The 27,601-nt window shown below is 55.5% G+C and overlaps 2 protein-coding genes across 11 annotated transcripts in view; one reads left to right on the top strand and one right to left on the bottom strand.

Annotated features, from left to right (window-relative positions):
- Positions 1–1,877: 1,877 nt before the first annotated feature.
- Rcor2 (REST corepressor 2) lies at positions 1,878–8,701 on the top strand. The gene is made up of 12 exons (XM_028853798.2): positions 1,878–2,686; positions 3,353–3,409; positions 3,684–3,764; positions 3,997–4,049; positions 4,138–4,299; positions 4,412–4,536; positions 4,627–4,696; positions 4,779–4,994; positions 6,304–6,381; positions 7,295–7,352; positions 7,481–7,716; positions 7,815–8,701. The coding sequence occupies exons 1-12, from the start codon at positions 2,560–2,562 to the stop codon at positions 8,127–8,129; spliced, it is 1,578 nt and encodes a 525-aa protein (XP_028709631.1). The 5' UTR covers positions 1,878–2,559; the 3' UTR covers positions 8,130–8,701.
- A 176-nt stretch (positions 8,702–8,877) lies between these two features.
- Positions 8,878–27,601, bottom strand: part of Mark2 (microtubule affinity regulating kinase 2) — a 64,708-nt gene continuing 45,984 nt past the window's right edge. For 6 of the 10 annotated variants that reach the window (XM_037207668.1, XM_037207666.1, XM_028853793.2 and 3 more), the window contains 18 exons: positions 23,367–23,546; positions 23,081–23,134; positions 20,653–20,701; positions 20,310–20,375; positions 20,123–20,193; positions 19,859–19,915; positions 19,026–19,262; positions 18,250–18,369; positions 18,046–18,145; positions 17,851–17,963; positions 16,859–16,991; positions 16,453–16,625; positions 16,161–16,258; positions 15,248–15,409; positions 14,468–14,725; positions 13,492–13,518; positions 11,528–11,572; positions 8,878–10,930 (listed from right to left, as the gene is read on the bottom strand). In XM_037207668.1, coding sequence (XP_037063563.1) covers positions 10,570–10,930; positions 11,528–11,572; positions 13,492–13,518; positions 14,468–14,725; positions 15,248–15,409; positions 16,161–16,258; positions 16,453–16,625; positions 16,859–16,991; positions 17,851–17,963; positions 18,046–18,145; positions 18,250–18,369; positions 19,026–19,262; positions 19,859–19,915; positions 20,123–20,193; positions 20,310–20,375; positions 20,653–20,701; positions 23,081–23,134; positions 23,367–23,501 — 2,259 coding nt within the window. In that variant the 5' untranslated portion in view covers positions 23,502–23,546 and the 3' untranslated portion in view covers positions 8,878–10,569. The remainder of the gene's footprint in view (positions 10,931–11,527; positions 11,573–13,491; positions 13,519–14,467; positions 14,726–15,247; positions 15,410–16,160; positions 16,259–16,452; positions 16,626–16,858; positions 16,992–17,850; positions 17,964–18,045; positions 18,146–18,249; positions 18,370–19,025; positions 19,263–19,858; positions 19,916–20,122; positions 20,194–20,309; positions 20,376–20,652; positions 20,702–23,080; positions 23,135–23,366; positions 23,547–27,601) is intronic. The other 4 variants (XM_028853794.2, XM_028853795.2, XM_028853796.2 and 1 more) reach the window with 3 other exon arrangements.

Raw genomic sequence — 27,601 nt, 5'->3', positions numbered from 1 at the left:
GGCTCCAGGGATAAACGGGAACAGAATTGGGTCCTAGTGTATGGGAGAAGAGGCTGTAGACAAGACAGGAAGCCAGTGCTTGGGCTCCTTGCTAGGCCTTGTGCCAGGGCACGTGGGCCAGCCCTGGAGGAAGGAGACAAGAACTAAGCATGGTGCTTGCGGCCTGGGGTGGGGTAGGGTCTTGGGCCAGCATCCTAGGTTCACGTATGGAAGGAGACCAGTGGAAGATGGGGGACCCAATGGAAGCCTTGACTCAGGGTCGCCAGAAGCAAGAAAGACGCCATCATAGGACAGTGTGGTGTGCACAGTGGTTACCAGCTAGGCAAAGGCATAGGAATACGAACATCTCCCTGAAGGGTAGAGGTGTTGGGGACAGGTAGAGACCCCTGCCACTCATTTCTAGGGGTTCCCAGAAGTCGCTTTGGCTCTTGGAACAGACCCCTTCAGGTCAGATCGTCTCTGGTTCATTCATTCTTCCTTTGTCCCAGATCTCTCTCCATCCTGGGGCTTGGTGCCCAGCTCATGATTAAAAGGGAGGTAAAAGGCCCTATAACTCGGGCCCGAGGTGTGGCGGGCAACGTGGCCGCTGACTGGGTGGCCCTATGTGGCCCGATGGTGCTGAAGTCGGGTGGGGTCATGTCTGCCTCTGTCGGCCGGCCGCGGGCAAGGAACCCCCAGGAACAGGACGCCCCAGCCAGGTCGTGGCCTGACCACAGGACCCCGGCCAGTCGGCCACAGCCAGTGGGTGGGGGCGGGGATCCCCGGTTGGGGCCAGGGCTGCTTCTAAATTTAGGAATCTGATTACAGAGTGGCCAAGGAAGGGAAGGGAGAGGAGGGTGCGAGAGCAGGCTCGGCTCGATCTGGGCATAGCGGGGTGTGCCTGGGTAAGGCGTGTCCAGGAGTCCGGGGCTCCCCGTGGGAGGGGCGGCGGGCGGGGGCTTCGGCCTGTGTGCGCTGCAGCACGTGCCCCAGGCGGCGGGGACGGGCACAGGCGCAGCTCGCAGGCTTCGAGCTGCCGGTGAGTGCGCTGGCTCTTTGTGTGCCTGGCAGGGTGGCTGGGTCTGGCTTTGAAAGTCTCTGCCCACCCCCTCCCCCAACTCCGTCTGTGCCTCCCAACCGGCTTCCCTGTCTGTCACTCTGCCCAAGCCTGTCCGGGGGGAGGGGGATGCTGCTTCCAGCTGGGGTGACAGTGAATCCAGTGGGGAGCTCGCCCCCTTCAACCCAGACCTTGCCTCATAGCTTTCATGCCCAGTCCTCTTTGGCACCACTGATTTGGGGCGCAAACTGCAGCAGTTAAGAGACACAAGGGTGACCCCTGGGGACCCACAGATCCAGCAGAAGTCAGGTTCTGGCCCAGTAGCTCTTGGAGAAATTCATCTCGCGCCTGTCCGGCCTCCCATCCGCTTTGGCCCCCAAGGGCGCATGAAAGGGGGGGGTCCCCCTGCGGAAGGGGGGGGCAGGGAGTTCCTTGGCAGGAAGAGAAATGGAAGGAAAAGCTGGGCTCCACCCGGGCGGGCGGACAGGCGGCCTCTGGGCCCCCGGGGCAGACCACAGTAATCGGAGCCCACTAGTGTGTGGAGACGGTGTGATTGTGGGTGGGGCTGACCCCGGGGCTTCTCCTGGGGGACACTGAGGTCTACCCACGGGGGCAAAGTCTGAGAGCTCAGAGACACGAGGGGCGCTCCCGGGGGGGGGTGTACGCGGGCCCCATCCTGGTCCTGACCCCACCCCCTGGAGGTCTAGCCCCGGCCCTAGGCCCCGCCCCCCGGGCCCTCCCTCCCACCCCAGGGCCAGATGTTCAGCTGGCGGAGGCATCGACTGGGGGAGGGGTGCTGAGGCCGCAGCCGGCACTACTTCCCTGCCAGCAGCTTCATTGTGTGCGCGAGGAGCGAGCGGCGGCGGAGAGCGGGCGAGCGAGCGGCGGTAGCGCGAGCGCGGCGGGGCGAGCGAGCGCGCCGGGGAGGGTGCGAGGCGGCGCCCGCGGCTGCGCTCCGCCCGCCTCCCGGCAACTCTGCTCCAGCGCCGCACGCCGTGCGCGCCGTCCCGCCGCCAGGGCCCCCGCGAGCTGGCGTGGCTGCCGTGGGGTCCGGCTGGGCAGGATTCCCCCACTGGGGACCGGGCATCCTCGGCTCACAGCCGAGGGCGCGGAGCCCGCAGCGGCGGCCACGGCGAGGCAGCCCTCGCCGGCCGAGCGGCGTGGGCAGGCGCGCGGCGCGGCTCCGGGGCTCCCCGAGGGCAGCGCGCCCCGATTCCTCCCGGGGGAGCCCCGACCCCGAGGGGCGCACGGAGCGAGCGTGCCCCCCGGCCGCGCCGTCCTCCACGTACCCCCACTTCTTCACAAACTTTTCTGCCGTCCTCGCCCGTGGGGGTCGCAGTGAGCGCTAGGGCAGCCCTCCGGGGCCCCGACCTCTCGGACCCTAGCCACGCTGACCTCCCGCCTCTCGTAGCCTCAGTGGCGACCTCTCCAGGCCGGGCCGGGTGCGGCACTCGAGGCAAGCGCGGCAAGCTCCGACGCTCTCCAAAGGCTCCCGCGCCCCCCCGGGGCAGCCGGGCGGGGTAATGCCCTCGGTGATGGAGAAGCCCAGTGCGGGCTCCGGGATCCTGTCCCGAAGTCGGGCCAAGACGGCACCCAACGGCGGACAGCCGCACTCGGAGGATGACAGCAGCGAGGAGGAGCACTCGCACGGTGAGCCCGGTGGCCTAGGGTTAAAGGCGCGCTGGTCCGGGGAGGGGACACGGAAGGTGGGGAGGGGGAGAGTTGCAAACCACAGATGGTTTCTGCCGCTCCTGAATTGCAGCCTTTGCTTTCTCATGCTTGGGGCTGCCGGCATGGGGGAATCTACAGCCTGGGCCGCTGGCCACCCACCTCCCCTTTGCCCTCAGTCGCTGAGGGAGCTTAAGGTGCCTCTCTTGGATGGATTGGGTCCCTCATACCTTGCCACCTTGCCAGGGACTGAGGTCTGATTGGGCCAGGGGCTGGAAAGACACCTCCATGCGGAGCTGTGAAGCTCATGTGGTGGGGAGGAGCCCCAGGTTCCCTGCAGGGACCACTCCAGGTCTAGGGGTAGCCCTCCAAGCCTCCACCCCCCAGCCAGAACAAAGCACTTTGCTCTGGCCTGGGCTTTAAACTGTCCTCCTCTCCCCCCTCCCCCCATGGCCATGACTAGGCAGGGTCTTTCTCCCAGTCCCCTCCGCCTTGGAGGGTTGCTGGGGGGACCATCAGGGAAAAGTGAGTCTCCTGGGTGGTGGGGGCCCTGAGTGGTCAGAAAGGAGAACTCTAGATCAGCTACCTCCCCCGCCATATCCTCCCCCCACTTCTCTGGAGTCTTGACTGCCTCCCCTGGCTCCACAGACAGCATGATCCGTGTTGGAACCAATTACCAAGCAGTAATTCCGGAGTGCAAGCCTGGTGAGTGGCAGGACAGACGTGGAGGGAGGGGTGGAGGCTGATGGCTTGGCCTGCAGCCCCACCTGGGAACTCTTGGCTGGCTCCTGCTTGAGGGACAGGCGGTGGGCGGGGTGGGTGGCCCCCGTGGCACTGTTACTTTTCCTGCTCTGCCTTCCTGTCTGGATCTCTGCTCCTCCTTCCCTCCTGGGCCTCACCTCCCAGCTGACAGTGTGGCCCAGTGGTCTCCTGTTCCGGTGAGTGCCACAAAAGCCAATTCTGCTCTTCTGACTTTCAGAGAGTCCAGCGCGCTATAGCAACAAGGAGCTGAAGGGGATGCTGGTGTGGTCACCCAACCACTGTGTGTCGGATGCCAAACGTGAGTGGGGGGGGCCGTGCTCAGGCTCAGTCTTGGGAGCAGGAGCCCTGCTCTCCCCGGGCCAGCTCTTCCTTAGAAGTGGGCCTTCTACGTGGAAGTCTGTGGTAGGCGCGTTGCCGTAGCCTAGGAGCTTGAGACCAGCCTGGACGAGATACAGAAGGGGGCAGTAGGCTGACCAGTGGTCCTTGCTTTGGGGGCTTACCCTCTGTGACCCCACTCCTTCCCCCTGCAGTTGACAAGTACATTGCCATGGCCAAGGAGAAGCATGGCTACAACATTGAGCAGGTGAGCCGGAGGCCCTGAGGGGTGGGCGTGGGACTGGGTAGAGCAGTCCTGGGGTGGCCGGACCTGAGCTGCTTCTGTCCTGGGCCAGGCACTGGGCATGCTTCTGTGGCACAAGCACGATGTGGAGAAGTCCCTGGCTGACCTGGCCAACTTCACCCCCTTCCCCGATGAGTGGACCGTGGAGGACAAGGTGCTCTTCGAACAGGCCTTTGGGTTCCATGGCAAGTGCTTCCAGCGGATCCAGCAGATGGTAAGACTCGGCGTCCGTGGCCCATCCAGTGCTCCTCAGCCCTTCAGTCCCAAACAGCTTACCTGGGGCCAGAGTCTCAGGTGGACTCCTGTTTCTGGCCTTGCCTCCCCAGCTCCCTGACAAGCTGATCCCCAGCCTGGTGAAGTATTACTACTCTTGGAAGAAGACCCGAAGTCGAACTAGTGTGATGGACAGGCAGGCCAGGCGGCTGGGTGGCCGCAAGGACAAAGAAGACAGGTGGGGGTGGGGGTTGTTGGTAGGGGCAGGGGGATGACTGTTTTGGGTTGGGCCTTCCCCTCATTTTTCTCCCTGGCCCTGTGTCAGCAGTGATGAGCTTGAAGAGGGGCGAGGAGCTGTGAGTGAGGGGGAGCCAGACACTGGAGACCCCAAGCGAGAGGTGAGGTCCCTAGCTGCTCTGCCCTGGCCATCATCCCTCAACTCGGCCTCAGACATACACAGTGTTCTTTATTTCCCTTCAGCCTCTGCCATCTCGACCTCTGAATGCACGGCCCGGTCCTGGGAAGAAGGAGGTTCAGGTGTCTCAGTACCGCCACCACCCACTTCGAACTCGGAGACGTCCGCCCAAGGGCATGTACCTGAGTCCTGAAGGCCTCACTGCAGTATCAGGAAGCCCAGACCTTGCTAACCTCACACTCCGAGGTCTCGACTCACAGCTCATCTCTCTTAAGCGCCAGGTGGGGGCCCAAGGAAAGGGGGCCATGCAGAGGGGATCATCAGCTCCTGAGACCTGTGTTGGTGTAAGGGAAGCGGTGGGGGCTGAGCTTGGCTCTGTCCCACTGTCAGGGATCCAGGATAACTTGACATTCTTTTCTGGTGTGTGTGTGTGTGTGTGTGTGTAGGCATGCACATGTACGTGTGATAGGTGCATGGCACTTGTGCCTTGGTGTTCACGTGGTTCGTTCTTTCTGCCTTTTCATGAGTTCTGGGTAGCAAACTCAGGTTGTCAGGCTTTGTAGCAAGTACTTTTAGTACTTTTACCTGCCCGTCTGGCCAGCTCCCTGGCCTTCTTTGGGGGGAGTGGGGAACAGGGTCTCATGTATTCCAGGCTAGTCTCAAACTTGCTCTGTAACAGAGGATAACTTTGAGTTTCTGACTCTCCTGCCTCCACCCCCCACCCCCAGTGCTAGGATTACAGGCATGTACCATCATGCTCTATTTATGAAGTACTGGGGATCATGCATGCTGGGCAAGCAATACCAACTGAACTACTACTCTCTAGCTCTTGTAGACTTTAAACATAGGCAGGTGGCTACCCTTGGCTACATAGTGAATTTGAGGCTATCTGGGGGATATGTGAGACCTTACCTCATTTATTTTGTGTTTATTTTGTGTGTGGGGCCGGGGCTCCCACGTACCATAGTGTAGGTCAAACAACTTGGGGAGTTGGTTCTCTCTACTCGTTAGGTCCTGGGAACCAGACTTGGGTCAGGATTGGTGACAAGTACCTTTTAAGGGTGTGCAAGACGTATGTATGTGTGTATGTGTATTTGATATGTATATGGGCACAGGTGCCATGTGCTCACGTGGTTCTTCCCTTCCCCCTTTACGTGAGTTCTGAGGATCAAACTTAAGTCATCGGGCTTTGAGGCAAGTGCTTTCACCTGTCTTTCCCACCCCTCGGCAAGCCGCACGACTTGGTCTCAAATAAGAAAGCTGGGTGCTGTGGCAAGCACTAGTAATCCCAGCACTTGGGAGGCAGAGGCAGGAGAATTAGGAGTTCTCAGCTCTATAGCAAGTTTGAGGCCAGCCTGGGCTGTGGTTCCCTCAAAAAAACCAAAAAGACAAAAAACAAAACAAAACCCAATCAAACAAAAATGTCTCACCAGCATGAGCAAACCACCAGTGTCCTACACCTGTGAAGGAGGAATGGACTGCATGGTGGGGGGAGTCCCCAGTGCTCTACTGGGGGAGGAAGGGCCTGGGGGAGGGGGCGGTCCTTCCTAGGATGCAGAGGTCCATGCTCCTTTCTCCTTCTTGACCTAGGTTCAGAGCATGAAGCAGACCAACAGCAGCCTCCGACAAGCACTGGAGGGTGGCATCGACCCTCTCCGCCCCCCTGAGGTAAGGCTGTTACGTTGTTTATTGAGTACAAAAGGAGGTTTTCCCTAAAGGCAGGACAGAAATGAGGAGGGGGTTTGCCTAGGAAGCATACTTTTTTTTTTTTTTGGTTTTTTTTTTTTCCCTGAGACGGTTTCTCTATGTAGTTTTTGGAGCCTGTCCGGGATCTCGCTCTATAGACCAGGCTGGCCTCGAACTCACAGGGATCCACCAGTCTCTGCCTCTTGAGTGCTGGGATTAAAGGCGAGTGCCACCACCGCCCTGTGGAAGCATACGTTTCACATTTATTAACTTGGGTGGGGTGGACTCAGATGGGGTGGCGGGACCTGTCATAGTGCATGTGTGGAGGTTGGAGGGATAATTTGCAGGAGTTGGTTCTCTTTCCATGTTGTGGATCCTGGGGATCAAACTCAGGTCATCAGGTTTGATGGAAGAAGCCTTACCTGCTGAGACATCTAACCAGCCTCCACATACATATTTTAATTAATTAATTTATGTTTAGTTTTTTTGAGACAGGTTTTCTGTGTGTACCCTTGGCTGTCCTGGAACTCACTCTGTAGACCAGGCTGGCCTCAAAATCAGAGATCCACCTGTCTCTGCCTCCCAAGTGCTAGGATTAAAGGTGTGCACCACCACTGCCCGGCGTACTTTTAAAGGTTATTTCTATTCATATGTATGAGTGTGTGTTTGTAAGTGTACCACATGTGTACCTGCTGTCCATGGAGGCCAGAAGAGGGCACCAGATACCCTAGAGCTGGAGTTTCAGAGGGTTGTGAGCCTCCATGTAGGTGCTGGGAACTGACGACAGGTTCTCTCCTGGAGAGCTAGTGCTCTTAACTGCTGGACCATCTCCCTATCCCCTCTCTCCCTTTACATAGTTTCAGTATAATGGTTATTTATATTCCTTGCTTTTTAGGCCAATACCAAGTTCAATTCCCGCTGGACCACAGATGAGCAACTTCTGGCTGTACAAGGTGGGTCAGGCAGTGGCGAGGAACTGAGAACCCTAGAGACCTCTTACCTTTCCAGGAGTTGAAGTGGAGGGGAAGTAAGTAGTTCTGGGGGCCACTTAACAGTCTGCTGCCCTTTTTGATCCTCACAGCTATTCGTAGATATGGTAAAGACTTTGGAGCTATTGCGGAGGTGATTGGGAACAAGACTCTGACCCAAGTGAAGACCTTCTTTGTGAGCTACCGGCGCCGCTTCAACCTGGAGGAGGTGCTGCAGGAGTGGGAGGCTGAGCAGGATGGCGCCCCTGCAGCTCCAGTCCCCATGGAAGAGGCCAGGCGAGGGGCTCCTGTGCCAGCCCCAGCCCCAGCCCTAGAAGAAGATGATGAGGTGAGAAGCAGGGGGCTCAGTCTTCAGAGGAGAGGGACATCTCGAGGGCTGCCAAGCATGTGCAGGAGCGGCCTCCTCACCCTTTTCTCTCCCCCCAGGTCCAGATTACATCTGTCTCAACATCAGTAGCCCGATCAGCACCCCCTGCACCGCCCCCGCCTCCGCCACCTACCTCGCTTTCCCAGCCACCTCCACTGCTGAGGCCACCTCTGCCCACAGCTCCCACATTGCTCCGCCAGCCACCTCCCCTGCAACAGGGCCGCTTCCTGCAGCCCCGGCTGGCCCCCAACCAGCCCCCACCACCTCTCATCCGCCCTGCCCTGGCTGCCTCTCGCCACAGTGCCCGCCCTGGTCCTCAGCCTCCACCTACCCTGATTGGAGCCCCCTTGGAGCCCCCTGCACCCTCAATTTGAGCCCTGGATCCTTCACTGCCCAGAGGCTCCTGAACCCCTTGGCTGGATATCTCTAGCATCACTAAGGACAGAAGGGACTAGGGCTTTTGCCAGGTCTTTCAAAGACCCAGAGCTGCCAGCTGGCACAGCTTGGACCTGTGGGTTCTGCATGCGTTCCTGGCAGCTGAGCTTGTCAACCCCCAGCCAGGGGCTAGAGCTCAGGGCCTGCAGGGACTCTGCTTCCTGGCTGTGACTGGAATGGCTGCCTCCTTGCCTGCCTGCCTGCCGAGGGCCTGGCCTCTGGGCCTACCCTTTGTGTGGGGGTGGTGACTTTAGCATGGGGTGGGGGAAGAGGACAGTTGGGTGTTAGCTGGCCTCACTCACCTTTCCCTCCTTTTAGCAATAAGTCAGGTGCAGTGGGGAGGGGCTGGGGTGGGGATGGCAGAGACCCGGTAGGGAGAACGTTGAGCAGCTGTAAGGGGCCCACTTTGTCCACCCCCAAGCTTGGAGAAAGGAGGGTCGGGGACTTAACACAGACATGGGTTTATTTTTCAACATTTTTAAAAAAGAAATAAATGCAACCTCTTAATGTATTTTTCTTCGTGTCTTTGTGAGGGTGGAAGGGAACTGGCCATCCAGCATTTGGCCTCCCCCAGGACCAAGACAGTAACCAGTTATCTCCTGCAAGGCAGGCAGGCTAGGGCCACATCTTGCCCAGGGGCGGGCACTGAGTCCTTGCCGGCAGGGAGAAGAAACAGGAGGTGGCAGCTCAGATTCCAAACATTCTCTTTATTACGTGTTTGATCCAGAGGAGAAACTAAGTGCAGGGTAGAGGAAGAGGGGGCGAGGCAGGGAGGGGCCACCTTGCCTGGGTGCCCCGGCCCCCACCCCATTTGCTGGGAGCCAAGCCATGCCCTCCTGGCCCCCTTGGAGCACCCGGGCTGTTCCATAGGGCAAGAGGGGGAAGGAGGAGGAGCCCTTGGTCTGAGACAGCCAGTGGAGCATGGGGCTGGAGGGTTGAGGTTGGCAAGGTCCCTTCCTGGAACCCAAGGACTCAACATGTGGCCGAGTCTGGCCTGGTCTGGGAGCCAAGGTGATGACCGAGTGGGAGGGGGGTGACACACGACACTGGGGCTGGGAGTGGAGTCATCGTAAATCAAAAAAAAAAATAATAATAATAAAATAAAAAATAAAACCCATCACAAAAAAAATGTACAACTCAGGTGAGGGCAGGGGTGCCTCTGTAAGACTCCCCCAATTTCTCAAGAAAAACAGCAGAGAAATAAATTAAGGGGTGCAGTGGCCACCACCAGCCAAGCGCCTAGAGCCACCATTCACACACTGGCCTTGGGGGTTGGCAAGCGGGAGTCACTTTGCCCCACCTATGGAGGACAGAGACTCCTGGACCTGCTGCCCAATCCAGCCTTCCGCCAGGCGGCCGTGGAGGCCCTGGGCAGTCTCCTGAGAGGAGGGCAGCAGCGCCAGGAAGAAAAGGCAAGGCTGAGGGATGAGGACGGTGCCCGGATTAATGCCAAGGTGGGGAAGCAGTCGGGGGGTGGTGGTGAGGGGCTGTGCTTTCAGACAAAGACGCCCAGAACGGAGAAGCCTGTGTCCCTGTTCCCAAGCGGCCCCCTGGGGGCGGAGAGCCCATGGCCCAGCCCCCTTCCCTCTCCCAGTACTGGGGTCAGCCCCGCCTTCCGCCGGCAAGGTGGGAGATGGCACAGACTTCTGAGGAGGGGAACGAAGATCCCCACAGCAGCTCACGGAAAGAAATGCCCAGCTCTGGGGAAGGAGAGCAGAGGGTATGGTATGGAGGGAGCCAGGGTCCCACCGCCCACCCTCGCCAAGGCTGTGCGGTACCCCACTGGGCCCCAGCGGAAAGGCCTGTAGCCCAAGGGCCTGGGGGCAGGGAAGGCCACCTCTGGTGGGTGCTTGGAGGGGAAGAAGTGGGGAGAGGGGAGAAGCCCAAAGTGGGCCTGGCGGAGGGCCTGCCAGGGAACTCCACCACTCTTGCCTGAGAGTGTTCCAGCCCTGAGCCACCCTCCCAGGAGCCCCACAGATCCAGTCTTGACTGTCCCAATGGGGCAGGGAGGAAAGGTGGCCGCTGGGATTTTTTTTTCTTTTTTTTCTTTTTGGTAATAAAAATTTTCTTGGTTTAGGCGAAATACTCTGTGCAACCGCAGTACCGAGGGGGAGCCCTGCCCCCCACCTTCCCCTTCCTTTGCCTCCTGTAGGGGAAGAGGGGAAGGAGGGACTTCCGGGCAGGGGTGAATGTGAGGGAGGAAGAACCATTTCCCTTCCCCCACAACATGGAAGAAAAGACTGAGAAGGGCCTGGAAGGGGACAAGTGCCAGCAGGGAGACACACCAATTCACCCCGCAGTCTCTCCAGGGGATGCAGGGTTGGCCCAAGCAGCCAAGTCCACCGGTGGGTCTCTGCTGCTCCCCCTCCCGACAGCCTGTTAAAGCTTCAGTTCGTTGGCTATTTTGGAGGCAATGTTTTTGAAGGCCATGGAGGTGCCCGATATCCGCTTAAACCGAACACCGTTGAGAGATAGCCGCGGCAGTTTGCACACCTCCATCTCCCACTGCACAAAGTTCTCGTGGCCTGGCGTGCCGTGCATGCACAGCAGCATGTACCGCTCGTGCAGCTCGCTCTGGCAGCTGTTGGCGTCCAGCACCTTGCGGATCTCCCGCATCATCTCGTTGGGCTCCATAGAGCTCGTGGTCTTCATGCTCCAGGTGAAGCGCAGGGAACGAGGCTTGGCCTCCCGAAACTCTTCTTTCTCCTTGTCATTGCCTCCACCGCCTACCACGTGGGGTCTGTGGAGAGGGCAGAGGGAGGCGTAAGATGGAGGCTGAGGCATCCCACCCGGGAGAGAACCACCCTGGCAGACAGGCCCCGAGGCCAGAGAGGAAAGCAGGAAGGGGTGCAGCAGCCACAGCTGGAAGAGGGGGCAGCAGTCCCTTGTCCTGGCACACGGGACATGGGAGGCCGCTGGCTCGTCTCTCAGGATGCAGGGGTGAGAAGAGCCCAGCTAGGGCAGGGTGACAGTTCCATGCTGTTAACTGGTTCTTTTCATTGGGGGATCAGGCAGGAAACAAGTGCACTGAGCAGCACCAAGCAGACTGTCCTCCATGAGGATGACGAGGCTGAGCAGCAGGGCCAGGAAGGGTGGGAACCTGGAGCACCCTGCCCCGTCAGGGCTCTGGTCCCGTAAGGCACCAGGACCTGAGCAGGGCCCAGAACCACTGCAGGTAGGCGTGGGAAAGGGAAATTCTCCTAGGAAAGGGAGCCCCCGAGAGGGAGGCAGAGCAGAATCGCCAGAGAAAGAGCCAGTGGCAGGAGAGAGGAGCAGGAGGCTGTGACAAGCCCGGTGGCTTGGGCAGGGCCAGTCGTGCTGGCTCCGGCCCTCTCACCTGAGCGTCTCCACTCGGTCTTTGCTTTCAGGTTCATTCAGGTTCCTCAAAAAACAGAGCGAGGGAGAGTTTAGTCTGGGATCTCTCGCTCCTTCCACCCTGCAGACCCAGGCGAGGTTGGGTCTGGGGACATGCCACCAGTCGGGGGGCAGGACCCAAACCCGAAAGCTACTTGCCAGTCATCTATAGGCCAGCATGGCTCGGCAGCGCCTCACACAGGCAGCCTGACTGCCCCCTCTGACAGGGAACCCCAGCAGGGGGCTGTCCCTCCCCACAGTCCCAGACATCTGTGCTGGTGGAAGGAGCCCCAGCTCTGGGGGAGGAGGGTGGGGTGTGGTTGTGCAGGCACATGTACGCAGCACACAGCCCAGCACCAGTAGCTCCCCTTCCTGCCCACAGTCAGGCTCAAGATCGCTGCTGGAATCAGGGCTGGGAGCAAATTTTTGTGCCAATAACCAGGGCGTCAGAATGATGATAGAAGAGGGGCTGTGAAAGCCTCTTAGAGGTTCACTGTGTCAGAACCTGGAGCTGTTAGGTAGACACCGGGGGGAGGTGCCTGTGGCCCAATGGGCAAGGCCACTGTGTTGCTAGTTCCCCTACTGCTGGCTGCCAGGCTGGCTGCTCACATAAGGCAAGGGCTGGGCAGGGCCCTAGGGAGGTGAGAAAGAGCTCTGGCCCCGCTGAGCGGCTTCTCCAGCTCCTGCCAGGAAGATGAGTGTCTGGAGCTGGGGTTCTGGGGGCTGCAGGGGAGAGAGAGGAGGGACAAGAAAGAGGGGAGAGCAGCAGCAGCACATGTAAAAGGAGCAGAAGACACAGGACACGGATGCCAACGAGCACACTGTGAGCAGGGCCCGAGTGCAAAGAACAGGGCTCCGGCTGCTCTCTCCAGGCCCCTAGGGGGCAGGCCCTGCCAGCCATGCAGTGAGCTGGGGTGAGGTGGGTGGGTGGGTAGGGATGTCTCAAGATCCCATCTGGCCCATCTCGCCTTCATCTGGGGAGCCAAGGCACCTGCCAGGCAAATCCAGAGCTCCCAATCTGGCCCTCAGTCTGCAGCTCAGTACCTGGCGTACCTAGGCCTGCAGAGGACATGGCCAGGCTGAACAAGCCAGGCTCTATCCCAGGAAGGGAGATGCAGGAGCAGGGTGTGGGCCTCCTGCTGTTTCACCAGGGCCTGGCGGCAGAGTGACCCCTGCCTGAGAATATCCAGCTCCTGGCTCTTTGGCAGGCTCAGGCGACATCTGGAGGAAACAGCCCAGAGGAGAGCAGCGTAAGCGCCCAGATGCTGTGCCAGGGTGGGCTGGGTCAGTTCTGCAGCACCTACCAGAAGGGGGCGCTGTACTACATCTATGAGGCAAAGGCTTCGGGGCCTGGAGGAGTCAGGCTAGCCAAGGGACCCTAATGTCCCTGCAGTACTCCACAGTCCTGTCATGCCATAGTCCAGGGGAGATAGTCACAGCCCTGAGGTTCAGCAAGCCCAGGACACCCCAAATGAAACCTCATTCCAGATGTGCCTCAACCCCGTGAGGTGACTCGGAGCACATGCACACAACAGGGAAAGGACCAGAAAGGGAGCCCAAGGTGACCAGACCTGGGTGGGTAGGACACCATCTTAAAGGGACAGTCCCTGAGGTCTCCTCTCCTCTCCTGAGGACATGCGCCTGCAGACCAAGAGAGGCCCCTCGCTTTCAGAGCCATCTGCTCTGAGGGACTCAAATGTCCTCTCAGAACGTGTAGTCCAAGTCCTGCCAGTGTGAAGGTGCAGGACGGTCAGCTTAGGGCTAAGACCCCAACAGAGAAGTCTTCATCCCTTTAAGATAGCAGACAGGAAGTCCATATACACAAGGTAGAAAGACAGGAAGCATCAGCCAACAGGGGAGTTAGTGACAGAGGCTGGACAAAGACAGACAGACAGACAGACAGACAGACAGACCGACACACACACAAAGAGTGGGCTCAACGCCTACCTTCTGGCAAACCTGAAAGACAGATTTCTAAAAAAAAAAACAAACAAAAAAAGACAAAATAAAAAAAGAAATAAAAAAAACAATCAAACAAACAAACAAAAAACAAAAAACCAACAAGACGGTGTGGATAAGCAGGTGGGAGCAGGCTTTCCAGGCTCAAGGGTCTCCCCAGTCTTAGAAGAGCCGCTCAGCGAGACCAGAGTCCTGGACTTCAGCTCTGTTCGCCTTGCGGCCTCGCCTGTGTCTGGTGGCTCGGATGGGTGAGGGACAAGCAGCAGGGGTGGAGGGGTTTGCTCTCCAAAGCCCCACCTGGTTCTGAACAGTTTGGACTCCAGGGTTGAATAGGGACAGAGTACCCCAGGAGATCCCATGGCTGAGCCACCTTAGGCCGCTCATCTGGGATGGATGGGGCTCAGGCTTGAGAAGCCTCATGAAGAGATTCCCCACCTGGGTCTAGGCCAGGAAGGCACTGGAACCCTGGCGCTGCAGGAGAGGCCACTGCAGCCCTCAGCAGCCATTTCATTTATGGGCTTTGCCCTGGGAAGCCCTGGGGCAGAAGAACATAGTTAGAGCCAGACACAATCTACCTGGGGGAGGGAGAACAGGGAAGGAGGTCAAAGGGGCAAGAATAGACTAGGAAAATCTTGTCAACCCAGCCTGGCTCATGCCTCATGACTTTGCAGCTGCGTCACCAAATATAAGTTTCCATGGGAACCCAGGAGAGAAGAGGGGGCTTTTATTTTAGCATCTGAGTTCACACTCCCCTAGAGAGGAGGCGGCATCGCCCATCTGCTTGGGGCCATCGAATTAGGGGTGCCTGAGAAGAGCTGGGGAAAGGCCTAAGAGGATGAGTCTAGGTGCGTGAGATGTTGAGAACAACCCTGTTTCTTAGTTCTGCTGAGGCCCCAACCCCAGCTCTGCTGTCCCCACCCCAAGCCCCATGCAAGCGGGAAGGCCTGGCCCCAGCCCCTCTCACCTGCGGACAAACTTGGAGGTGAACTTGCTGAAGATGCTGCCAGAGGCCCCCCGCCGGCCCTGGCTATGGCCAGAGGGAGAAGCTGGGGTCACACCGTAGGGCAGGTTCTGCTGGTCCCGCACCTGTCGGAGCTGCCCAGCATGGAAGGTGCTTCGACTGGACACACCCCGGGGGAAATTAGTTCGGTCTGGGGCTCCACCACTGCTGCTGATGTTGTGGGCGGAGGGGGAGGCGACAGGGACACGCTGGGGGGCTGTGCTGTGGGAAGAGAGGCAGGGCAAAGGCACGCGTCGGTACAGGGGCCACGGTACTGAGCACATGCAGGCCCGGGGACGGGGACGCGGGGAGGCCGGGGCAGAAGCAGCCATCACAGAGGACACAGAAGGAAAGGACTGACCACTGAGGACAGCAGTGAGATGGTCTGGGGAGGAGGGAAGGGAGACAAGGAGGACCCATGTATGCAAGCAGTACAGGCTGAGAGTTGATGTGGACCTGAGTGGGGACAACGAGAACCCTCAAGAGCTGACTGTCCCTAAGGAAAGCTAAGAAGGTTCAGAATAGGACAAAGAGCCTTCTTCCCTCTGGAGCTCAGGACAGCTTCCTGTGCGCCTGTTCTGAGGGGCTGGAGTAGGAAGAGGAATTACTACCGTCTGTGTCCTCCAGTTCCTGGCTGTTGCTAAGATGGCAAAAAGGCAGCAGGTCCCCTAGGGGGGAAGATACTCTAGGGCAGGGGTGGGACAGGCTGGGGACAAGTGCATTTAGCTACCCCAGCACACTTGCCTGGGCCGAGGCACCTCACAGTTACTCTCCGTGGGGGGCAACCCAGAGGCCTTGTTGGGGTGTACGGAGGCAGACATGGATTTCTGGTGCTGGCGGGGCCGGGCCGCAGAGACTGCGGCAGAAGCAGAAGCCGTGGAGGCCCGGGACCCTGGCATGGTTAGGCTAGGAGACAAAAGCAGCGGAGAGGCCCGGATTAAGGGTGAGATAAGAGCCTGGGTTAGGAAGCAAGGGCAGGGGTCAGAGCTGTAGCCTCAGCGGATGCAGGTCAGGCCCAGGGAACGGCTCCAGGCCAGGGAGAGCTAAGGAGCCATTAGAAGTGGAGGACAAGGTGAGTGAACAGCCAGGGAGGCCAGAGCCTGGGAAGAGAAAACCAAAAATGAGGGAAGCTGACAAGAGGCCACCATCTTGAGGCCACACAGGTCTCCGAGGAAATGTGAGAACAAGGATTTTCCCTCCATACAAGAATAGAATACTGCTGAGGAGAAACTTCCATTAGTCTCAAAAGCGGTGGGACCAGGAATGTAAGACACCAAGCAAGGTGGCAGGCAAGGAGGGAACTCTGTTTCTGAGGCCACAAGAAGGCCCTCACTGGGGAGTCCTGTCCTCAGCTGGGACCCCACACCCAAAGCCAGAAGGTACCTAGAGAGATGGGCAATTCTAGACTTTGTGTGGGGAAGAAGCAGGAGGACCGATGAGCTGCTCACTGGCACCCTAGGCTTGGCAAATGTCAAGGAGCAGAGGAGGACAGGAGGGATGGCATGGAGCAGGGAGGTGGATGGCTAGACTGGACAGGGCCAGGACAGGACTCCAGGGACACTGCTCTGGAGAGGCAGCAGAGGAGGCTACTGACAGGAATCACTGCCCACTGTGAGAAGTGGCCCCCAAGAGCACGGCAGGCAGTCCAGGTACTCACCTGTCTTTACCATTCTGGACAGAGGACTGGCCAAGGCTGGCCCTGTCCAAAAGTGGGGAGTTCCTGCTTCGGTTTGTGCTGGTGGAGAGGACGCTGTTCTGTGAGGAATGGAGGGCAACAACTGTCTCACAGGAGCCAATGTCGTTCCCCAGGACCACTGGATGCCCTGTCCCAAGCTGCTCGGTAGCCTACTTTCTACAGTAAGCTCAAGGACAGCCAAGGGCCAGGCCTCAACAAGGAAGACCAGAGGACAGGACGGAGACCAGGACTGGGGGGTTAGCTCAAGGCTTACTGTGGAGGGGGTAGGAGTGGTCTTCTTCCTCTCCAGGCCAGGCAGAGGGCTGGCAGGCACTTTGGCGGTGCTGCTGGCTTTCCGCCCTGTCTCTTCCTCAGGCCGCTTAGTTTCTGCATTGTTACTCTGAGGCTTCTTAGAGTAGGAATTCGAGGTGGGAATGGCAGGGACAGCTATGGAGAGGCAGCACATGGGAAATGTGTAAGAGTAGTAGTCTGTCCGAAGACCCACTGTGCGCCTGGCCCTTTCTTACCATCACAGTCCCATTTCACAGAAGTGGAGGCACGTTATTAACCTGCCCATGGCCAAGCTATTATGAAGGAGCTGAACCAGGACTGAAATGTAGCTGTTACCCAAAGCCCCAGGAGAAAGCTGTCCCTAACAAGCAATTCCCAAGAGCACATACCCTGGTCGCTGGAGCGTCGCTGCTTAGGGTTGGCAGAGACACTACGCTGAACCTTGTGGGATGGAGATGGGGCACTACTGTTGGTCAGATCGGCTGAAGGCCGGGGCTTCAGAGTGATGGTGTCACCTTCCAGCTGCAAGAACAGAAAACACGGCTTCAAAGGAGAGTCCAAGTCCTGAGGAGATTCCTCCAGATGGACATGCTTGCATGGTCCACCCTGCCCTAACACAGACTTCATCCTACATGACTAATATAGACAGGTGCCTTTGATCACACATGCTCTGACACAGACAGAACACACACACCAAAGACACACCCCACAAAGTCACCATTTCCTCAGAGAGGGCTACTCATGCCTGCATACCCAGAGACGTAGACACCCACAAGAACACACACATTCAGACTAAGAGACCCATCCCTTCCCACAGAGAAACTGGGGCTCGTACCAGGTGTCATGGAGGTACCTCTAAAACAGGTTAAAGTGATAACCAAGAGAGACCCCACCACCACCAGGGCAGGAGGCTGTGAGTACAGGTGGGCACTTAGAACCCAAACTGGCAAAAGAACAATCCTAAAGCTTCCAGATCCATAGCCAAGACAGACCTGTGACACAAAGAAACATATCCAGATCCACTGGGGAAGCTTTCTGTAAAACAGACATAGATACACACAGAAACCTAGAGATGGACACTTCCAGACAGACAGACAGATAGTGGGCCCTACACAGAACTTCCAGCCAGACCACCTCAGTCCTTTCTAATCAACACAATGAGCCACCTCAACTCACCCCTCAGAGCCCAGGCCTGGCCTGGCCCCACCTCCTCCTCTTTCACTAAGGGCCTCATCCACCATGGCGGAGGCCTCATGTTAATTAAGCAGAGGGGATGTGTATTTAAGACACGGGCTTCTGTCCTCATCAGGGGCTAAAGGCTGGGTGCCACCCGCAGCCCAGGTGGCAGGCAGGTCAGGGCCTGAGAAGGGAAAGCACGCACCTCAGAGCTCTTGTAGCCCAGAAGCAGATAGGTGGCCATCACTTCGTTGTACCTCTGGCCCACCAGCGAGTCCTGGATCTCTTCCCGTGTGTAACCCATTGACACCATCAACTCTGGTGGTTGGGGGAGGGGAGGACAGTTAAGGCTGGTCTCCATCTGTGGGCAGGCTCCAGCTCCCAGCCAGCACAGCCTCACCTGTCCGCCGGGGGTCCTTGTAGTCAGGGAGTGGTTCCACATAAGGCTTTAGCTCATCGTCCTCGTGCCCCACGTTCATCCACCGATCTTTCATAATTTGCTGGGAAGAGAGGGAAGGGCAAAGTACAGAGGTGGAGGAAACTCAGCACTGGGTCTCCACGGAAGCCCCGGGACTTCTGGTCAGCTGGGTTCTCTGCTGCTCACCTCTAAAGTGCCTCTCTTACTAGGATTGAGTATGAGAAATTTCTTAAGCAGGTTTTCACAGTCCGTGGACATGTAGAACGGAATTCGGTATTTTCCCCTCAGTACCCGCTCCCGTAGCTCCTGTGGTTAGAAAATGTAAGTCACCCCAGGCCAAGGGAACAAGTCTCACATCCAGGATCCAGAGAAGCAGACATTGGAAAACAGGATGCAGAAAGCCTGGGTCACAGCAACTCACAAGCGAGGCAACCAAGCCCTCCCTACACACCATGCACCTCTTTAGAGTGCTTCAGAGGGGTGGGCACACACTGTCTCTTCCAAGACAGGATCGAGACTCTAAGACCTTTTTTTTTTTAAAAAAGAAAAATAATGTTTATTTTGTGGCCAGGGTGTGTGTGCGATACAGTGTGAGTGGAAGTCAAAGGACAACTTGCAGCAGGTCAGGTTCTCTCCATCTACTGGGGAATCAACCTTTATCCACCAACCCACCTGGCTAGCCCCTTTTGGTTTGTTTTTGAGATCTGTCACTCTCCAGCCCAGGCTGGCATGAAATTCTGAATCTTCTTGCCCTGGCCTCTCCACTGCTGAAATTACAGGCATGTGCTACTATATCCAGCAGGGAAGACCATTTAACTGCTTTTTTTCTCAGCGGGCCTTTCTCTGAAGCTGTGACTTGAGAAAAATGTGGACAAGTAGAAAGTTATTGAGAGGGTAGAGATAAGACCAGAGGCCAACAAGAGATGAAAAGTAAAATGATCTAAGGTTGCACTGCACTCCACCTTGAGGTTCTGTCCATCAAAAGGCAGGGATCCGCTGACCAGTGTATAGAGGATGACTCCCAGGCTCCACACGTCCACTTCGGGACCATCATATTTTTTGCCCTGGAAGAGTTCTGGGGCAGCATAAGGAGGACTGCCACAGAAAGTATCCAGCTTGTTCCCAAAGGTGAATTCGTTGCTAAAGCCAAAGTCTGCAATCTTGATGTTCATATCAGCATCCAAGAGTAGGTTTTCTGCCTGAGAGGTAAGATGGTAAGCGTCAGAGCCCAGGTAGAGAACCCTATGGCATCCATGCAGGGCAGGGTCAAGGGCAATGGGAGATCCACCAGCAAGTCATGTCTAGTTTCAGAACTTTCCAGGCTGGATAGGAGGAAGGCATGAAGCTGGGATCTGTAGGCCTAGGGACCCTGGAAGCTGAACAAGGCTTCAGAGTGGGCCCATGCTTCTTGGTCATGCCTGCAAGTTCTTTTAGCAATGAGGAGACGCACAGGCAGTACAAATATGAATACCTTGGTAACAGAGATAATGTGTGTATGTCTAGAGAGCAGCTGTGATATCAGTCACATTCACACCCTTTCCTAGGTCAGCCACCAGGATGCCTGAAGGACCAGGAAAGCCTGGCGTCTTCCCGCCATACCTGGCAAGGGCAAAGACTCTATACTTGATGGTGCTATGATGGGGGCCTAAGTCTGGGTACAAGGCCATCCCTAAAAACTTCCAGGCCATCTAAAAAAGTAAAAGTCAATGGCTGGAGTTTCTGGAATACTCAGAGCTTGACTGAAGGAGAACAGCCAGACCCACAGGAAGGCACAGGAGATACGAACACACCTTACCTTTAGATCTCTATGAACAATAAACTTCTGGTGACAGTACTGCACAGCAGACACTATCTGAAAGGAAGGAAGAAGGGTTAGCTTGGGGGTCTGAGAGTGAGCCGCGGGGATTGACGGAGTTGTCACTAACGACCTATTTTGAAGTTACCAAGCAGAGCTCAAAGTACCCCCTTCTTTAAGGCCACCTGCTCAGGCAGCCCCTCTCCTGTGCCAAACCCCAAAAGGGAGAGCTGGGCCTATAGCTAAGGGTGGAAAGACACCCACCTGGCGGAATTTGGCTCTGGCTTCTTTTTCTTTCATCCTGCCATGGGCCACCAGGTAATCAAATACTTCTCCTGCAAGAGATGAGACGGGAGAGCACAGTGAGTAGGTTGGGAGTGGAGGGTGTGGGCAGGAACAGGGAGGGGGAAGACGGAGGGGAAGTAATAGCACGAGGCAGCATCAGACCTACCGCCACTGGCATACTCCATGACAAGGTAGAGTGTCTTCTCGGTTTCGATCACTTCAAATAACTTAACTGCAAGACCAAGGGCTGTGTTGGGACTCAGGGGGCACACGTCAAACCCTCTGTGTCCAGACATGCTAAGGACCCCGTGAACCACCCAAATGACTCAGGGCAGCCCACAATGCCAGGAGGCAGCTGAACTGTGAGCTGAGCTCCAGAAAGCAGAGTCTGACACCCTTCAGGACAGACTCATCCACAAGGCAATGTGATGTGGAAAGGATGCGTGTGTAGATGCGGGCATGTGGAGCCTTGCTGAGGGGGAGGAAGAAGAGATGACAATACTTCTCACCTATGTTGGGATGATTCAAAACCTTCATTATTCTTACTTCTCGGAATAGCTGGAAGAGAAGCACAAGGGTCCATCATGCCTGCTTGATGAACGTAACAGGTCCCCTAGAGCCCCAGTGAGGTTTCTTTCTTCTTTTTAAAACAGACCCCCGCCCCCCAAGAAACCAAACCCAAACCCACAAAGAGAGGGGAAGAGCCGAGAGGGAAGCTGGAGCAGAGCCAGCTCACCACCCCAGTGCTCAGACTGTGCCCTCTTCCATCCCCATCTACACCCAGCCTCCAGACAGCAGTTCAGTGCCTCTGCAGGAGCAGAGCCTGAGTCTTTGAATACTTGAGTAGTCACCATTGAGCTCCTCTGCCAGCTCACAGTCTAAACCTTTGAGCTGGCCCTGGTGACTAGAGAGGCGCTCCAAAGGGTCACCGTGTCATCTAGATGTCAGAGGGCCTGCACTGGGGGGGAGGCCTTTCTCTCCTGAGCCTCTGAGGTAGCGACAGTAGAAACCACTCCTATATATAGCTGGTGCCAATTTTAATCAAATCCACCTCCACACACTCACGCTCTCTTTGTGAAACAAAATCAGGGCTCCAAACCATACATTTCCATACAGAGGATGACAGAAACCAACTTTTCCTCCCTGTGGGGGCCAGAAAACTGAAAGAAAGGTTTTGCAACTTCCCAGGCCTCAACACTTATACATGAACTGGGTTTGTTTGTTTGTTTTTGGGTGGTGGGGGTTTATCTGGAGTCCTAACCCAGAATGTAGTTCATAGGATATAGTAAAAATGGTTTTCCCCTTTAGCGGCGTCCCAGAGCTTTCATGGACTGGAACGAAAGGGGTCTGATCCAACCTCCCTCATCAGCTCCCAGGCTTTCTTGCTCTTTCTTCATCCACTGGTTATGATGGTGAAAAAGCAAAGGCTCCTGACCACCATCTCAGAGGTGACCACTGGGGGCAGATCTGCACTGGTGGCCAGAGCCATTACCACCATCCCACTCCCAAGCATATCCTTTGGTCTGGAGGAGCACTCTTCTGGGACAGCCTGGAGCTTTCTGGGCTTGTCTAAAACCCTGAAGGGCCAATGTCTTCAAAAACTCAAACTTTAGGGAGCACTGCTAAGAAGAAATGTAAACAGAGTGAATGGCCAGAATGAGATTGGCCTTGCTAAGAAAGCGCATAACAAGGCTTTTTAAAGGGCTGTCTTTCTGCCCTTGGGGGTAGAGGCAGGAGGAACAGGAGTTCAAGCCTATTCTCAGCTACACACCAGGGGAAGTCCCTCCCTAATTCTGGGAGCAGCTCCCTCCACAACAGTCCCTGGCTCCTCATCCTCTGTCTCCCATCCTGTGGCTATTTACATGGTCCTGTCCCTCCAATTCAGCCACTGTAATATGTTCATAAAAAAATCCCTTGGCCATAACAGACAAAGAACCAGGTTTTAGAAAAAAGTAAGCAGGGGTCAGCTACAGTGGGAAAGCCAAGGGAAATTTGACTAACCTGGGCAGGGGCCGATTTATTTTGCCAATCTGGAGCCCCCTTCTCCTAAATACCTTAGCTCAGAAAAATGAGGGGGACAGTGTGCTTCCAATTCTGTCAGTCACTTGCAAGCGACTCCCTCTGTACTCAAAGTCGCCCTTTCTTTTCTCACACACATCATACCTTAAAGTTTCTTTGATACAGGGTTTATGTCCCTACTTGGGGATTCTCCTACAATCTAAAGAAGACCCCAGTTAACAAGGCAGTTCAACTTCATCTAGGAAAAGGTGCACACTCCCCAAATGAGTATCCAGTAAGAAAGCCTAGCGATCAGGGATAACGAGGGGTGCCTTGAATCTGTGCACCCTGTCACTTAGTCTTCCGTATTTCTTCTCTGAAATGGAGCTGGCAAAGAACCCAGAGGCAGGTTCTACTTTTTCCTCCCTGAACTTCTAGCGGTATGCCACTGGACCACTTGGTGTAGCTTCATGTACTTCTAGTAATGCTACAGATGTGTGTTTTTACAGAGAGCTGGACACAGGCCAGGAGATAACATGATCAGGAAGTAGGTCAGACAGGTAGGGCCAAGTGGCTGGAAAGGGGCAGACTTCAGAAGAGCCTGTGCCTGTGGACAGGAGGCCTACTGGGTGGAGTTGACACAGGAAATCCAACCAGAGGCATAGGGGAGGGGGAGAAATTCTTTGGTTTTTTGTTTGTTTGTTTTGAGACAGGGTTTCTCGGTATAGCCCTGGCTGTCCTGGAACTCACTCTGTAGACCAGGCTGGCCTTGAAACTCAGAGATCTGCCTGCCTCTGCCTCCCGAGTGCTGGGATTAAGGGCATGAACCACTACTGCCTGGTCTGAAGAGAGAAAGTTTTAAGGTAGTGGTCTTATGGGGTCAGCAGATCACTCATCAAAGGGAGACTCAGAAAGGGAGGGGAGGTACTGGGCACTTACTTTCTGAAGGCTGGAGGAGTTCAGCTGAGTCTTGTCAATGATCTTCACAGCTACCTGAACATGAGACAAAAGCCTAAGATCACTTCCTTGACCAGGCTAAACCAGAACTTGAGGTTACTTTCTCCATTGGTTTCCTACTCCTGTTCATGCTTGGCTCCTAGCATACCTATCAGATCTCACTTCTGCAGAGAAACAAGAGGCTGGCTGTGGGGACAGTCTCAGCACTGCCTGTTGGCAGTGTCAACAGGATGGCAGCTGCTGCCATGGCCCCAACCCCAGTGCTCACCTCTTTCCCCGTCAGGATGTGCCGGGCCAACTTCACCTTGGCAAAGTTACCCTTGCCAATGGTCTTAAGGAGCCGGTAGTTGCCAATATGGGGCTGCTCGTCAGCAGAGGTGGCTGAGTTGCGGCCCCGCAGCATGTTGGATTTACTGCTGGGCTTGGAATCAAGGTGTCCCAAGGCGGGCTGCAGGGTGGAAACAGACACGCCTTTACAGGCCGCCCCTCCAGTTCTGTCTACCATTACCCTCAGTTCTGAAAAAACTGCAAGACGTTGGGTGCAGGGGCAGACTCCACCAGACTGGCAGGCATGCAAAGAATCATAAAACAGGAGGAAGAAGGCAGGAGAGGGCATCACAACCAGCTTCATTGCAAAGGCACACAACACAAGATTCAGGGCTAAGATCCTGTCCACATCAGAGCTCAGGACCAGAGCTGTATCTCATCAGCACCACCAAACCCCATTAACTCCCATTAGTAATCTAGCGGAGCCTCTTACCGCCCCCTCCCCCCATCATGGTGGGAGACCTTGTCTCTTGACAGCCCTGTTCACACTGTGAGAATGCTGCCTCTCAGCTGCAGGAGCACATGGTCTGACCACTTCAGTCTTCCTCGTCACTCAGTTCTTAGCATCAACCTCTACTATTCATTCTTTACATTTGTTTATCGTTGTGCCTAGTGAGATTGGAAGCCCATGAAGACTGGCCTATAATATCCTTTATTCTGGCACATCATATCGCAACACCTGACGGACTGAACTATAGTCAGTGCTCAGTAAATCACTACTCAACAAACGAATTGAATGACTGGGTCTGTGTAGTGCAGCAGTCTGCCCTGCTCTGCTCTCCTGTACACAATGGTTCAAACAAGGTGCGAAGCAATAGCAGTTACACAGACTCTGCACAGGTGTCTGGGCTGAATACAAAGTGCACAGTTCTAATGAAAACAGGTCTGAAGAGCTATACATTTTCCAAAGACTAGGAGTCCCAGTAATTCCTAGGCATATGCCCATGAGGAAGGAGAACACATGTCCACACAAATCCCTGTGCATTAATGGTCACAGAAGCATAATCCTCAATGCTAGAGGGGAAACAACTCAAATGTCTATCAGCTGTCAAATGTGGCCTAACAACGCAAGGTAATATGAGTTGACCATAATAAGAAGAAAGGAAGCACTAATACATGTTACTCTACCAAAGAATCCTGAAGAGACAGAGAAGCTGGCCATGAAGGACCATCTTATCTGACTCCATCTTTATGACTGCCCAGAACACATAACTCTAGAGAGGCAGATGCAGATTCGTGGCTATCTAGGGGGCGGCGGGAAGTTTGAGGGTGACAAGTGGAGGGTGTACGGTATCTTTTGAGGGCAATGAAAATGTTCTGAAATTGAACGACACAAAACAATTTAATAAAAGCCACTCAACTGTCCATGGGTAGGTGGTATGGTGTATGAACTATATTCCAATGGAACTGTCCAAGGGAGTCTGGTCTCAGCCCTCCTCGGGCCCCGACTCACCTCTCACTGGACCTCTTAGCACACTGGGAAGCTGCTGCTGCCACTGCCCGAGTCAGAGCCCAGCAGAGCTGCCTGGAGTCCTGAAGGAGGGGCAGCAGGGGGACTGAGATGGAGGGTCCAGTGTCCTCCTCTCAGAGCCCCTCCTGATTCTAAGGGAAGACTTCAATAACCACAGAGGAAAAGCAAGACTTCCTTCAACCCAGGGAGCTGTTTGGGGTCCCTTCTCTAATATGTCAGCAGTTCAGGGCCTTTGTGCAGCAGCTGTGTGCTTGTTTGTTCTCAGTTGCTAACTCAGACCCCAGAAGTACTTGCACATGGACAACTGTGAAGGCCCCCTTGACCCTTGAGGGAATGTCACCTCTGTTCAAATTCCTCACCATTTCTCATGTTCCACTGCTGCCAATCTGTAGCTCTCTACAGCAGAGCCTGGACAAGTAGATTGTCCAAGTTTCTGCTTCATGCCTTCTCAAAGGAAGCCTGTGGCTCACACTTGCAAGAAGACAGTTCTATCCCCAGCTGTCTGCTGGGCCAGTCTCTTAATGATATACCCTGAGTCCATTCACAGGTCTCAAAGGCCTAGTCTCCTCTCCTTAGCCCCATCCTCCCTGACAAACTGCCCTCAGGGTTCCCCCCACCCTCAGAGCACCAACACCTGGGAAACCTTCCTCTGCTTCAGCTGCTCAGTGGTTAAATTCCTTGGCAATTTTCTTTTCTGTGGTATTGGGGATTGAACCCGAGATCCCACACATGCTACCAATCTACCCCCAGACCCTTTCCTTGACAACTTAAAAGACAATTATGGCTGGGGTGGGGTGGGGTGGGGTGGGGTGGGGTGGCGCACGCCTTTAATCCCAGCACCCGGGAGGCAGAGGCAGGCAGATCTCTGTGAGTCTGAGGCCAGCCTGGGCTACAGAGTGAGTTCCAGGAAAGGCGCAAAGCTACACAGAGAAACCCTGTCTCGAAAACCAAAAAGACAATTATGTGAATGTGCATGTGCCTGAGTGTATGTATGTATTTGCACCATGTGTGTGGATAAGTCTACTGATGTCAGAAGAAGGCACTAGATCCTCTGAAACTAGAGTTATAGGCAGTTGTAAACCACTATGTGGACGCTGGGAATTGAACCCAGGTCCACTGTTATAGCAGTATGTGTTGTTAACTACTGGGCCATTTCTCTAACCCCTTGGTAACTTTTAATGTAAGTTCTTGTGACACCCTTTTTTCCAAGTGCACAAACCAAAGGCAGTGGGAGCTTGGTAGGGCAGAAGCCCGAAGACCTGCACTTCTCATTTTACACAGATGTGAGGAGCTGGGCCTTTTGCAGCTCTGAAGCACAAGCTAGGAAGTTCCAGCCAGCCTGCTGCTCCATCATGCTAGCCTCTTGGGTTTTCTGGTCTGGGTCTGGTCTAGTGAGACAGGAAGCATTTCCCCGGGACTCAGCAGTGTGCTAGACTTTAGACATAAGCCTGCCTGCCATGTGCCTGCTTCCTTAGGGTTAGGATTAGCAGTGTAGATACTAGACACAAACTGCCGGAGTTCAGATCCTAACTGCCATTCAGTTCAAGTTAACTTTCTTGCTATCAACATCTTCCTGAAAAGGGGAGAGAAGAACCATCCCAACATGACCTGTGCTGGCATTTATGCTGAGGGACTGTCTGGAGTACAGAATAAGGTTCAAGCCCTGGCTCCTCACCTACTAACTTTAGTTTCCTTATCTGTAAAGTGGCAATAAAACATTTCCCACTTTTCATGGGCAGATGAAAGAACATATGTCAACTGTTTTATTCAAAGTTAAATAAAGAGCAACCATCAGGTCAGTCTAGGCTACATAATGAGACCACGGTTTTTTGTTTTTTGAGCAATGTCTCCAAGTGCTATTGTCGAGTCCTCAATGAATGTTTTGCACCCAATCTGAGCCTGCTAAGCCAACTATGGCCTCACAGAGATGTAGAAGAGTGACAAGGGTCCAAGCTAAAACCAGTGCTAATTTCCAAATCTGGTGAAACGAAATCTGAGCTGTTTGCCGATTATCACAGGCTTTGTAGCTTAGGAGGAAATAAGGGGTGCCAGACCCCCAGGTGGGATAGCTGTGAAGGGCCGGTCCCCAGCACAGTGAGAAACAGCTCCTTCCTTGTGTAGGACCCACAGAAGTAAGCCAGCTGCTAAGTGTCTGCTCCTCGGTCCCCTGTTCTAGTCACCAAACCCTCTCTTCAGATCTGAGACATCCAACTCTTAGGACTCAAACCAGGGTTTCTCTGACCTCACTACTTCTTTATGTCACAAGATATTTTCTCTAGCAGAGAAATGGGGACAGGGTGAGGAGAACCCATTGCGAAGAGCACAGAAAGAGGTCAGAAGGGAAAACTTTCAGCTGGCTGGTGGTGGTGGTGGTGGTGGTGGTGGTGGTGGTGGTGGTGGTGGTGGTGGTGGTGCACACCTTTAATCCCAGCACTTGGGAGGCAGCGGCAGGCGGATCTCTGAGTTTGGGGCCAGCCTGGTCTACAGAGGGAGAAGTCAGCCAGGACTACAGAGAGAAACCCTGCCTAAAAAAAAAAAAAAAAAAAGGGGGGGGGGGGGGGGGAGTAAAACGTTCTGCAGACAATGTTTCTTAAGCCACGGGCCTAAGGGAGGTAATTCCTGCCCTCTCCTCCTGCTGCTCTGAGGTAAGACAGCAGCGAGGTGGCTATTATGGAGAGAACTCCCCTCCTATGGTTCAGTCCAGG

Source organism: Peromyscus leucopus, chromosome 1 (assembly GCF_004664715.2).
Source record: "Peromyscus leucopus breed LL Stock chromosome 1, UCI_PerLeu_2.1, whole genome shotgun sequence".
NCBI lineage: Eukaryota > Metazoa > Chordata > Mammalia > Rodentia > Cricetidae > Peromyscus > Peromyscus leucopus.
The sequence above is the reverse complement of the archived record's forward strand: the minus strand, read 5'-3'. Positions and strand labels throughout refer to the sequence as shown.

Coding starts and splice junctions, on each gene's coding strand:
- Rcor2 (XM_028853798.2), top strand. CDS start 2,560: ATGCCCTCGGTGATGGAGAAGCCCAGTGCGGGCTCCGGGATCCTGTCC. Junction 3,765..3,996: donor CTGTGTGTCGGATGCCAAAC/GTGAGTGGGGGG, acceptor TTCCCCCTGCAG/TTGACAAGTACATTGCCATG. Junction 6,382..7,294: donor ACCCTCTCCGCCCCCCTGAG/GTAAGGCTGTTA, acceptor CTTGCTTTTTAG/GCCAATACCAAGTTCAATTC.